Genomic DNA, 12,465 nt, shown 5'->3' on the forward strand with positions numbered 1-12,465 from the left:
TACAGACTCAGCTAATGCCATGAATCGTGCTCGAGGAGTGTAGGGCTATTTATCAGCCCGGGAGAGTTGCATTTGTGGCATCACATCCGGCGGTGTCTAGATCGATTCGCGGCTCTCCATTGTCGGCGAGGGGTATATCCCCGGACGACAATGTGTGCCCACCGATTCACCGAGCGAAGGGGTTCCAGCGAGCGCTGCTTAAACTTCGGCAGCGAATGTCCGGAGCAAACGAGTGTACGGTACGCCGAACCTTAGCTCTCATCCAGCTGTCGATCATGAGTGACTGACAAACCCTTTAGTTTGCGAAATTCGATTGTCGGAAACCCGCATCAATCCACATATCGACTCCGCTGCAGCAGCTTGCTCCTGTTACAAAACATTAGCATCCTATCGCAGAGTTTCAGGGTTGAATGTACCGATATTCGTACCGATTATGTCACGTGTCCAGACAAGCAGACAGGAGTGCCATTCGGAGACAAAAACTGGCTGTGGGTGAACATATCTATTCCATCGAAGTCACGGATGGTTGGAGTTTGTGGTGCGTACGGGGTTAGGTGTGAGTAGGATGGGGTTGAGATGCTATATGCGTGCCGAGCCAACCCGTTACGTACGGGTACAAGGTATATACCTGGCATGCAGGGTCCGGAGCTCGTTCACCTCGCTCACTCAGTCCACTCTACTCGACTAATACTCGACCGGAATCCCCTCTATTTTACTCGAAGCCACCACTTCACTCCAGCCCATAGCTCGAGTTCAATCGGGTATTGCTCCATCCTGCAGGAAGCCCTTCCCAAGTAACTGACGATATTACTCAGGCACCCTCTGTACAACAAGCCAGCCATTTGTTATTCCCCAGCAGTATGCCAGTACGATATCGTGGGTTGAATCGTATCCGCAACAGCTTCAAGCACAACTGGCGATGTCTTCGGCGCAACCCACTAGGCGAGCTCGCAGGGTCACTAGGAGATCTGGGGACACTGCTGCCGATCCTGATCGCTCTCACCGCCGCAAAGTCGATATCTCTTCCGTCGACGCTCGTTTTTAGCGGGATATGGAATATCATTAGCGGGACGTTGTTTGGAATTCCGCTTGTGGTATGTACGAGAGCTTGGGGACAAGAAGGGGGGCTGATGCAGTGCTCGGGATAGGTGCAACCAATGAAAGCCCTCGCTGCGGTGTCGCTTTCGCGGGGGCTCAGTTTGGAGGAGACAATGGCGGCCGGTATCGGAGTCGGCGTAATAGTATTGCTTCTCTCGGTCACCGGATTGTTGGCGCGGGTGTCCGAGCTCATTCCCGTGCCGATCATCAAGGGCATCCAGGTTGGGGCGGGAATATCTCTAGCACTAAACGCGGGGGCGACACTGCAGGGGCTGGAACTCAACAGCACGCTGTGGTACGACAATCTCTTCTGGGCGATCGGGGCGTTCATCATTCTCTACGGGACGTGCAGATGGCCGCGGAGGTGTCCGTTCGCTATATTGGTTTTCGTAGTGGGAGGGCTGTTTGCGGGCGTTCAGCTAGCTAAGAGCGGCGACGAACTCCCGCACATTGGCTACAAGAGTCCGTTCGTGAAGGTCTCGCCGACACCAGAGGACTTTGCGACAGGATTTGGAACGGCGGGGTTGGGACAGGTGCCGTTGACAGTGCTCAACTCGATCATTGCCGTTACTTACCTCAGCCGCGATCTACTCCCGGACCAACCCGCCCCCGGCGTTACAGCTCTCGGACTCTCCGTCGCGGTGATGAACTTGGTAGGTTGCTGGTTTGGAGCAATGCCTGTCTGTCACGGTCCGCACCCGCACCCACAAATCCCTTCTCCCGTGGACGATACTGAGTGGTTGTGGTTTTCAGGCTCAGGGGGTCTAGCAGGACAGTACAGGTTCGGCGCACGGTCGGGCTCATCGGTGCAGATACTTGGAATCTTCAAGATCGCCGTAGGCCTGCTCTTCGGCAGCTCGCTAACCGGCCTCCTCGAACGGTTCCCAAAGTCATTCCTAGGGATAATGGTTCGTTACCCCATCTACCATTACCTCCTACAACTAACCAACCCCCTCAGGTCTTCGCAGCAGGAATGGAGCTCGTCTCGGTCGGCGAAAACCTCAATTCGACAGCACCCGACATATTCCATCTCGACCTCGATAGCGAAGCCGCAGGGTTGGACAAGCAGACACGCAAAGATAGGTGGATGATCATGATGGTAACTGTGGGGATCTTTGTCGCTTTCCGCAACTGTTTTGTCGGGTTCATGGCGGGCTGTCTGTGCTGGGCCCTGTTGGAAGTGCAGAATCGGATGGACGCGAGAAGGGATGGGGAGAGTAGCAGCGGCGAGACGACTCCGTTGCTGAGATGAGGAATGAGAGTGCCCGCGGGGGGCGTGAGTCAATTTTGTATGAGTATGCGAGTATTGGACCCTACAATTCATTATCATCATTGAGCCTATACACACAGCAGTTTACATCGCTGTGCACTCTCTGCCGAGTGACAAGATGTGAGTTCACAGTGCGAGTATTGGATCCCACAATTCATCATCATCAGTTTACGCTCTGATTATGCTCCACGCAGCGCTCTCAGCCGAGTGACAATCCATGAACTCACACATGAACTCACAATGAGTTGCCCCGCCAACAGGCAAACGGGGAATTGTTGACATAATCTTTTAGAGCAGTATCTAGCGCCCACCAGGGCCACCACATTTCCCATCCCGCCTATCCTATCCCACCTGCAGCAGCGCCAGCTCTCTCACAAGTTTCCCCCACCAAACCAAACCCACCATATCGACACCAGCACACGCGTCTCCCTCTACCTCACACCTCCACACGCTCACCACCAGAACACAGCAACACCGCAAGCATGTCCGCCCCCGCCGCCGCCGCCACGGGCAAACCCAAGACCAAAAAATCCAGCAAGGCCAAATCCTCCACAGCCGCAGACGACGGAAGAGTCCACAAGCTCTCACTCAAGGGCTCGTCGAAGCTCGTGAGCGAATTCGTTTGTGCCCCCATCCCCCCTCCCCCCATTATTTCCCAGCATACCCCATCATTTTTTTGAAGACCAACGCTCATTGCATTGCATTTCACTCGCAGTTCGAATACAGCATCAACAGCATCCTCTTCCAGCGGGGCGTGTACCCGGCGGAAGACTTCGCAGCGGTGAAAAAGTACGGACTGAACATGCTGGTCACCGCCGACGACCAGGTGCGCGCGTACATCCGCCGCATCATGTCGCAGCTGCACCGGTGGATGGCCGGCGGGAAGATCAGCAAGCTTGTCGTTGTCATTGCCAGCAAGGATACGGGAGAGCCACTGGAGAGGTGGCAGTTTGATGTTCAGTTGCTGCAGCAGAAGAAACAGAAAGCTGCCGCTGTGCCAGAGATACCGGACGAAAACGGCGTCGCACCGGAGACGGAGCCTGCGGCAGCTGCGGCGGAGGTGCACAAAGACAAGACCGAAAAAGAGATCCAAGAAGAGATCCAGTCGTTGTTCCGGCAGATCACTGCGAGCGTGACGTTCCTGCCGATGCTGGATGGACGGTGCACCTTCAACGTGCTGGTGTATGCCGACGGCGACGCCGACGTGCCCATGGAGTGGGGCGACTCCGACGCCAGGGAGATTGTCGACGGCGAGAAGGTAACCCTCCGGAGCTGGGGCACGAGTAGTCATCGTGTCGATACGTTGGTTAGTTACAAGCTCGCGGATTGAAGGCTAGATTGAAAACTGGATGAACGGGTGGATAACGATGCTATGAGGATGGATCTTTTTTTGGTGTTTTGTTTTCTTCTTCTGAAGGCTTGCTTGATTTACTTGGTTGGACAATAATACTATCACGTCACAATCCTGAACTCCGCTGTCATGGTTGAATATACACCGTTATTGCCAACCGCTAGGTAATGGTATCTCTATCGGACATGAAAGGAAAAAGGATGAAAAGATTAACCGAGAGAAAAGAAGAAAAGGTAGAAGTAAACGAAAACTCAAAAGGCTCCAACCGCCACACCCAAAACAGTACAAGATTCGACTTTTCCCGCAAAACATCTCCCCCTCGCTTTCCCCCTTTATAGCCCAAATTCTCTCCCCCCATTTAACGCCTCGTGAAACAGCACATGATCGACGTCTTTCCAAGGAAGTATGCGCAACCCAAGAAACGAATGAACGACAAGCCAGCAGTAAGCCACAGCAGGAACACGAAGTAGTTGGCAGTTCTGGCCGAAGCGTTGTTCTTCTCCTGTGAGGTTGTTAGTCATATATTACATCATCATCTCCGGGGAAGAAAGCATACCGAGAAACCGAATCGGTCAAAGTTGTCAGAAGTAACAATGACAGTAAGACCGGCGTTGAGGAAGATCCACCCGGTAATCAATCGAGTACGGAAAGACTTGTACGAATCGTCCAAACTCTTGCTGTCGTCCTCGACCTCGGGCACGAAAGGCGTCAGAGCGCGCTTGACGGTAACCTCGAACGCCTGATCGATATCGGCCTGCGGCTTGTCGGCCTCCTCAATAACCTTAACACCATCGCTGTCGGCCTTAGTAGTCGCGGAAGGCATGACGTCGACCTTGTCGGATCCCTTGGTACCCCAAGACACATCGTGCCAATTGCCTACGACCTGTTAGCAGGAGAAACACTCTGTGCGTTGGATTTCGAAACATACAGAAAGCGTAGACGTTGAGGACGTTCATGTAGGAAGGAGCCAACAGGAGGTACTGAAGGAACGAGTGGAACATGTGCCACGGGTCCAGGTACATGAACGAGGCGATGAAGTAGAGACCGAAAGTCGAGATCAAGGCGATCAAGATAACACCAACAATGCTCGTAAAAAAGTTCTTGATCCAATCGCCGGCGCCAGTTCCAGAGTTCAATTCGTCCCAACCGGCCTGATTCGTGAGAGCACTGTACACCAGGTAGAGGGACAGAGCGACAACGTAAACCTGGATGATGGCGTACACACACATCGTAATGACGTAAGTGTGCTTGGAACCCTTGGGCCTGTTACCCAGAGCCAGAATGAATTGGAGCAGCAAAAATCCGAGGTAGAGGTACTTGAGGACGGTGTTGACGATCGGGGTTCCCGTGCCGAAGGGGAAGGGCTTCTTTCCAGTGTCCGGGTCCGGGTTTCCGACCAAGTCCATGATGACCGATGTCGTGAGCCAGAAGTTTGCCAAACCGAAGAACGAGGTGATGAGGGACATGATGTTGTAAATGAGCTGGACGTGGAAGAAGAACATGCGGATGATGTTGTGACTACTGGAGTACATACGCCCGAAATGCATCAGGGAGTAGATACTGGCAGCAAAGGATCCGTTCAACCAACGACGACGCTGCGAAATAAACTCCGAAGCTCCTTCAGGCACATCGGTCTCGGCCTTGGAGGTCTTGACGTAGGTCAGATGCCACTTGGAGCCGGCCTTGGCCACCAACTCGAAACAGAGGATACGATCCTCAGCCAAGAACATGTTCTTCTTGAAAATGTTCATGCCCTCGATACCCTTCTTACCCAGACGGGCCGACATAGTGTGGTCACCGTGGAAGTACTGCTCCAATGGACGTCCCATAATGGCACGGAATCTGTAGGCCGAGAAAGCTCCGGGCTTGAGAAGCAAGTCAGCCTCGAAAAAGCAAAAAAAAACTGCCGGAAGTGGGGAGGTACGTACCAACACAGAGACGTAACCGAAAGACGACTCCAAAGGCTTATCCAGAATGTTCGAGATCTTGTACTCAAAGTTCTGGGTAGCGACGAGCGGGTTCAGCAAAGCCTTACCGCCCTTACCCAACATGGCGTGGATTTCACCACAAGCACCACCACAGTCCTTGTCGTTGTAGAAAGCCTCCCACAGACCGAGAACGGACTTGGCTCCGGGCTTGGTTCCGGCGTCGAAAAGCACGCAAACCTCGGGGTTCAAGATACGACCGAACGCGTTGAACAGCCATCTGTGAGAGTTGATCTTCTTGGTGTTCTTCTGCTTCAGACAGAACATCATCTGCACGGGAGGCAGACAGGCGGGATCATCGTCACGCGGTCGAATGAGCTGCTGGTTTGCCGTCACCGACAACTGAGTAGTGTATTCGAACTGCCGGCCAAGTGTTAGCACGCGAACGTTTCACTCCAGGCGCACCGGGTGCCGCTTACAATGTGGGCGGTGGTCTCTTTTCCGTCGACGTCCTTCTTCATGATACCGTCCTGGAAGATACCGATGGTTGCGAGGACGTCCAGCGTGTTCTTGTCACAGGGATCGATACCGTCAAAGACCAAGCAAACAACCTATGTGCACCAGAGAGATTAGTGATTGATCTGATCGCGTTCCGGAGATATGGTTGCTTACGATTTTCTGCCAAGCGGGTCCGCCCTTGTTCCAGAACTCGGACTTCTTCAGATTGACGATATCACGGATGTTCTGCATGACACCGTGAAGCGTACGTGCAGTAAGCATCTTGTCTTCGTTGTAGTAGGTGATGGCGATCAGAAGCTCCGTGTGCCTGTTGTACATGGCTGGCCTCAGATTGTATCCATTCTTGAGGGTGAAATCGTCGGGATCACAGGTAGCAGCAGTGTCTGCATCACCGGTCAGCAATCAGCGATCAGGCACCGCGATGGGGAACATCGTCGGGAGAGTAGGGGGACAAACATCGCATGTGTGTGAACTCTTCGCTTCCGCCTTCAACATCTGCTTGCCTGTACTTGGCCTGGATGGCATTCTGGATGGCCGAGGGCACCGGGTAGTCGATGGAAAGGACCTGCTGCTGCAGACGGATCTTTCGTGTTCCGTATCGCCGCAGCGAAGCTGGGGCCTGTCTCTGTCTCCAGGCCTCGGTGGAAGATGCACCGTCGGAACGGGCGTACGGACTCGGTGCGCGTCCGGGGACACCGAACTGTACTGTGGGATCGGTTCCGGCAGGCGGCGGTGCCCCGTAGCTCTCGGTCAGGGAGTATCCGGCCTGCTGGGGAGCGCCACGGTTCTGCTCGTCGAAGGGCCCAGTGAAGGGACCAGCCCCCGGTGCATTGAGTGGGACCTTCTCGTTCTCGTCGTCGGAATCGTAGTCCCGTCGGTCGTATGACGACGGGGGGTATTCCTGCATGTTGTGGCCTTGGTTGGGGTCACCGCCAGCTTGATAAGCCATGTTGAGAGTTGTTCTCGGCGATAGCTACGAGGGGGATGGCGAAGGTGTGAAGTTCGGATATCCCGTCTCCAAGAAATGGAATGTAAGAACTCGTCCGAGTTTCTAGAGAAGAGACAACGTAATCAGCACATGGACACGCAACTTTGGATCGCGACGATGAGGGTGATATTCAGGGAGCACATACCGTCGGGTTGTTTATCGCTTGTTTACACAAAGACGCTGTCAGTCAAGAGGGGGTTACGAGAACAATATGACTGTCGCAGTAGTCTGAGTGACGTTTGTTGTGATGGGTGTAGATGCGGTGGTGGTAGTGGCGGTAGCGGTGGTGTTGTTGTTGATGTTGCTGGGAAGTGGTGAAAGGTTCGTTGGCAACGCCGAAAGGACTGGGAGTGACAGGCGAGTCGCGAACAATCGAACGGTCGAATAGTCGAGCAAAGAGAAGTCGAAGAAGGGAGTTTTGTGGAGCTGGATGAGGACGGAAAGAAAGGGTCAAAAAAAAAATAGGAGAGCACACAGCTTTATCGCTGCGGACACTACCTGCAGCTAACGGGAGTAAGTAATTCCTCCTTTTTCGATATCCACGTACCCAGTAGAAAGCGACGCAAGAGCCGCCCGCACGGGGTGTGCATTTCTAAATGGAGCATGCGGGCTGTCTTGATTATTCTGTTCTACTGTCGAGTTGCTACGGTATTGTATCAGAACGGAGAGTGAGTGGCGGGCCGTGTGCGAGGGCGAGGGCGAGGCGTGGGGACGAACGAATGGATTCATTCCCATCACGCGTGTGCGCCACGCTCATCACTGCCGCCTACAGAACGGTATGGAGTGTGAGCAGAGGGAATGTATGGCCATGCCCAACGTTTCTCGGAGCCCACCCTATCTACTGCCTCCCTCCCTCCCCCGCCTCCTCTGGCTGTGTTTGGTCTCCTCCAGTCAAGCTTCAGACACCCCTCACGAAGACTTTCGACCCTGGCGGCCATGGCTTCTCTGTGCTGGTGTGTGTCGGTGCGCTTCCGAGAGACCGGGTTGGCCGTCCTCATGCCACTACGGTAGTAGTACCGTAGTACTACCACCTCCTCCACCACCACCACCGCCTCCTCCACCTCCTCCACCTCCTCCTCCTCCACCACCCCTCCCCCCCCTCCCCCTCCTCTCCCACCGAACGTTCATGTGCCGCTGCCTGCTGTCTGACCTCCACTCGATCTGGCCCGAACGGGTTCGCTCGCTCGCGGAACTCCTGGAAATCGACTGCAGGGGCCCCCTCCGACATCTAACCGCTAAACCCATAGTCGCCCTCCTGGGCAACGTGCTCGTATTTGCGACCATCGCCGCACCACCCGACCAGATGAAACACTGCCCCTTCCCCTTGCCCCCCTCTCCAAGGGAAGGAGAGGAAGAAAGGAAGAAAGGAAGACGGTGCTTCTTCTCTGCCTTCGATCGAACTTGTGCTTGTTTCTTGTGCTTGACGCTTTTGGCTGCGCACCACACGAGAAGCATGAGAAGGGGGAAAAAAGAAAAGAAAAAGAAAAAAGAAAAAAATCGAAAGAAGGAAAACCGAACCCTGCAGGGCGAAATGCAGCAGTGCTGTGCAGTGCAATAGGCGCCAAGTCACACATGCGCTGCGGACTCTCTGCACTCTGTCGGTCGGCTCATGTACTCGGGTGTAAGGGTAAGTGCTGCCTCACCAGTTTTTCCCCCATACAGCTTAGCGTTTTCCGCCATACAACTTAGTCACAACCACTCACTCATTTCATTGTATCTGGCTTAGTGCACTCCTAATATAGACTAGTGCTTATAATTCGTCATGGTGGTGAGGCACCACTTATTGGCAGCTCTTGGTACTCGTACAGCTTTTCTCGGTGGACATGCAACGCACTTCGTGTAGAGTCCTCAGCCAGCCAACCAGCCAACCAGCAAGTCTGCCAGTCTGCCAGCGTCTACACGCCACTAGCTAACGTCCTGCCTACCCGCAGAATCGCAGGATCAACCCCAAAGACGGAATATACTTGGAAGTATTACCCCATCAAGGCGCAGTGGCTCACCAAAAAAAAAGATAATACATAGAAAGATAAAAGTGGCACGCTTCAACGCCGCTGCCTACCGGTATAGTAGGTAGCTGCCTCCCCGACTACCTCACTACCTATAGCTGCATACCGGCATGCCGGCTTCCCACTCAGCCTTACCGAAGGTACTTCCCATTGGCTGTCCCCCACTGCCAACCACTGCCAACCACTGCCAACCACTGCCAACGATACTATCATAGGCACCTATGTTGCAGATGGTTGTTGCAGATAGCTATTGCAGGTATTGCAGATATCCCCCGCAGGAAGCAGCCTGCTCACATCCGGTCAACCCCTCTCCTCGCAACCCACCGGCTGACTGACTTCGGGTACATACAAACCTTCTGGTCAGCTGGGCGCTGTGTATAGTATCTACCCTATCCACCCACGCGTGGTGGTAGTGGTGGTGGGTGGTGGTGGTGGTGGCTGTGGATCGCTTGGCTGATCGTGGGCTCCGCTGGGCTCCGCTGGGCCTCAGCGATGGGGATGTGGCATGGCATTCTGGCTCGTTTCGTAGGCTCCCACCACCGCCGCCGAGTCGTCCGTCGAGTTCTGCAGATACCCAGATACGCTTATGTACCTATGATAGTAGCGGAAGCCAAGCTGTCTTGGATGCTGATCTTCGGCTTCGCGATTCCACCTACTTACCTACCTAGTATCGGCACTTACTACATACTGGTGCCGACCCATCACCCGTAACGTAAAGAAGGTTCACCGGTCCGGTTCGGAGCTTTACGATACGGTCTTCAGCACGTGATGGCCCGTCCCGCTCGCTCGCACGCACGGACCATATGGGTACCTAACTATCTATATCGATCGCCATCATCCGCAACCGCAAGACTCGGTTCCGGTTCTGAGTGCGGTTCGGGATTATCTATGTGGATGTATCTGGGTATCTACACATCATGGATGCCCGTTTTCCCCAGCCAGCCCTGCCCAGCCCGTTATGTAAGTATGTCACTGCGGCCTGCGGCCGGTGGCAGGATCAGCCCACTGTTTACCACGAAGCAATGGCATGACCAAATATATCCCGCCAAAGGACTCGACGAGGATATATATACCCACCTACCCACCTACCCACCTCAGTACTTATTACTTAAGGTTATATATAAGTAAGACGTATAGGTATATGAAGTAAGTAACTACATCAGTGGACCGTGGCACAGTCACCGCGCCACAGTTGCCTGATTACAATTGTTCTATTCTGTTCATTCCCTCCTGCCATTTACACGCAAGTTGCAAGTTGCAACCCGTCACCGTTTCCGGTGAGGAAAGCAAAGCTTGGTATGTAAGATGTATGTGCCCACCTACCAGGCTGCCACCGCAGATACGGTAGAATACCGGTACGGTACCGGTGTGCTATCTTATCCGCGCTTACGCTTACGTGCGCTGTTAAAACCAACCCAAACCAAACCAAACCTGTCAAATCGATCCACCGACTCATCTTTTCCCTGATCGGTGTGAGGCTGCCTAGTACCTACCTCGCCTGTGTTGGTAGCCTGTGTTGGTAGCCTGTGTTGGTAGCCTGTGTGTGTGTGTGTGTGTGTAAGCACGGAAACGAAATGAAGCGAATCGGATGTGGTGGCAAGCCCACGCACACACGCAGGCTTGCAGGCTGGAAGCTTGGTTTTGATGTTGGTTTTGATGGTTGATGCAGGTCCGAAGTTTGGAGTATGGAGTTCAGCCGCACCGGTGGGAATGCAGCGCAGCGATGCAACATGCTCGATGCATGATACGAGTGAGATAGGTTTGCCTTTCCGGGTTTCTGCTGCGGAGTACCTAGGTATGTATGGAATGTCATTGAACGCTCGTCGAGATAGGTACAGTACAGCAGGAAGATGACCACCGTCAGCGAGTGAGATCCCATGCATGCGTGGTGTTTGGTGACTGTTCATACCCCATTTTGAAATTAATAGCTAGACCCTGGGGCCTAGAGTCCCAGGCAGTGGAGGCGGCGCTCAGTCCGACCGCCTCACTCTCCCTTCGACCGCATCGCCCCGTCGACCGCCGCCGCCAATCAGCGTAACGGTTGACAGGTGGGGGTTGACAAGGCGGTTGACAAGGGCGCAGGGCGCTTCAGCCTTCAGCCTTCGAGTAGACGCCCTAAAGCACTACACTCCTTGCCCTTGCCTATCGAGCAGGGGGAAGGGGAGGGGCGCACCGTCGCACGAGCAAGCACAGCCAATCGATGTTGAGTTTTGAGAAGTAGCATACGAGTAAAATGTTTCAGTGGATTGGTTTCGCGAAATACAGTGGACGACCAGCGGATGATCAGGTAGACATACCAGACATACTAGACATACGTACCACCAGCCAGACATGTCTACCAAACATATCAAGTACCAGACAGAAGGAGAAGCAGAATGCAGAAGGCAGAAGCAAGCAGAAGCAAGCAAGTATGAAAAATAAACAGGATTTCTCGAATCTTGAATCTCGAATCTCGAGCCTCGAGGCGTGCAAATATTATGATACCAATTACCAATATTACCAATATGACAAATGTGCAATTGCTTCAAGTGGCTTGATGAACTTTGAAGTGGCTTTTTCTTTTGAACGAGAATCGCAACCACCGAGTCCAGGCAGCGAGTGAGCCCATATGATGGGACCCACCGCCACTAACGTTTCACGCCGCAGGGCTGAAACGGATCTGAGAAACGGATCTGAAAAATTGTGAGAACTGGTGTGGTCTGGTGTGGCGTGATGCCGATGGTGCCGGAATTGAAGGCTGATCACTGGAGGAGTCGAGGAGTCGAGGGTGGCGGAATCCTTGCTGGGCTGCATGCATTTGCTGGCGCCTGGGGTCCTGGGTCCTACCTTGAGTATGCATTCGATTGCCGCCTGGAGGGCTTTTTTTGTTTCATCATCGTAGTATTCGACCTTATCAAATCATAGCTGTATACACACATCCAACTTCTCAGCCGTTGAGCTGGGCTTAGCGTGGACTGGACTGCGGGCGGACGGACGGGTGATTTCTGGTGCGGCAGCGTGGAGTAGGAGGCGGGAGGCGGGTGTTGGCCTCGAAGGCCGGGGCATGGGGCGTTATTCTTCTTTTTCTTCTTCTTCTTCTCTCGGACTGCGACAACGCAACTTCGCAGTTCGAGATCCGTGGCTGCGGGGATGGAATGCTACATTTCTTGAACGAACGGATACCATAGGTACTAGGTAGGTGCCCTTCTTCAGAGCCCCAACTGGTCCCAAGGCTGACCCGAAGGCTGAAGGCTGATGTGCCGTGGCTCTCGACTCCCTGAATCTCGCTCTACAGACACATCACTCGACTGATTCCATCATCACAACAT

At 53.8% G+C, this 12,465-nt stretch overlaps 3 protein-coding genes across 3 annotated transcripts; 2 read left to right on the forward strand and 1 right to left on the reverse strand.

The window, feature by feature from the left end:
* The first annotated feature begins 663 nt into the window (after nt 1-663).
* BZA05DRAFT_397995 (uncharacterized protein) lies at nt 664-2,437 on the forward strand. Its single transcript, XM_051483670.1, has 5 exons — nt 664-761; nt 816-1,094; nt 1,149-1,788; nt 1,852-2,006; nt 2,057-2,437. Exons 2-5 carry the CDS (start codon nt 861-863, stop codon nt 2,348-2,350), a joined length of 1,323 nt encoding a protein of 440 aa, XP_051339350.1. The 5' UTR covers nt 664-761; nt 816-860; the 3' UTR covers nt 2,351-2,437.
* A 250-nt stretch (nt 2,438-2,687) lies between these two features.
* BZA05DRAFT_373538 (DNA-binding protein) lies at nt 2,688-3,856 on the forward strand. Its single transcript, XM_051481731.1, has 2 exons — nt 2,688-2,988; nt 3,084-3,856. Exons 1-2 carry the CDS (start codon nt 2,851-2,853, stop codon nt 3,696-3,698), a joined length of 753 nt encoding a protein of 250 aa, XP_051339351.1. The 5' UTR covers nt 2,688-2,850; the 3' UTR covers nt 3,699-3,856.
* Nucleotides 3,857-4,067: 211 nt separating this feature from the next.
* Nucleotides 4,068-7,424, reverse strand: BZA05DRAFT_45085 (chitin synthase-domain-containing protein). Its single transcript, XM_051487420.1, has 8 exons — nt 7,297-7,424; nt 6,620-7,214; nt 6,317-6,546; nt 6,124-6,255; nt 5,648-6,064; nt 4,648-5,584; nt 4,276-4,595; nt 4,068-4,221 (listed from the first exon to the last, which is right to left on the reverse strand). The coding sequence occupies exons 2-8, from the start codon at nt 7,110-7,112 to the stop codon at nt 4,078-4,080; spliced, it is 2,673 nt and encodes an 890-aa protein (XP_051339352.1). The 5' UTR covers nt 7,113-7,214; nt 7,297-7,424; the 3' UTR covers nt 4,068-4,077.
* Nucleotides 7,425-12,465: the final 5,041 nt, after the last annotated feature.

This window comes from Tricharina praecox, assembly GCF_024521635.1.
Source record: "Tricharina praecox strain CBS 144465 chromosome Unknown BZA05scaffold_12, whole genome shotgun sequence".
Lineage (NCBI taxonomy): Eukaryota > Fungi > Ascomycota > Pezizomycetes > Pezizales > Pyronemataceae > Tricharina > Tricharina praecox.

Bases quoted from the DNA above. Each gene is read 5' to 3' on its own strand.
- BZA05DRAFT_397995 (XM_051483670.1), top strand. From the start codon at position 861: ATGCCAGTACGATATCGTGGGTTGAATCGTATCCGCAACAGCTTCAAG. The intron at 1,095-1,148 runs GTATGTACGAGA...TGCTCGGGATAG, and splicing joins TGTTTGGAATTCCGCTTGTG to GTGCAACCAATGAAAGCCCT. The intron at 2,007-2,056 runs GTTCGTTACCCC...CAACCCCCTCAG, and splicing joins AGTCATTCCTAGGGATAATG to GTCTTCGCAGCAGGAATGGA.
- BZA05DRAFT_373538 (XM_051481731.1), top strand. From the start codon at position 2,851: ATGTCCGCCCCCGCCGCCGCCGCCACGGGCAAACCCAAGACCAAAAAA. The intron at 2,989-3,083 runs GTTTGTGCCCCC...TTTCACTCGCAG, and splicing joins CGAAGCTCGTGAGCGAATTC to TTCGAATACAGCATCAACAG.
- BZA05DRAFT_45085 (XM_051487420.1), bottom strand. From the start codon at position 7,112: ATGGCTTATCAAGCTGGCGGTGACCCCAACCAAGGCCACAACATGCAG. The intron at 6,065-6,123 runs GTAAGCGGCACC...CTTGGCCGGCAG, and splicing joins AAGAGACCACCGCCCACATT to TTCGAATACACTACTCAGTT. The intron at 4,222-4,275 runs GTATGCTTTCTT...ACAACCTCACAG, and splicing joins TTGACCGATTCGGTTTCTCG to GAGAAGAACAACGCTTCGGC.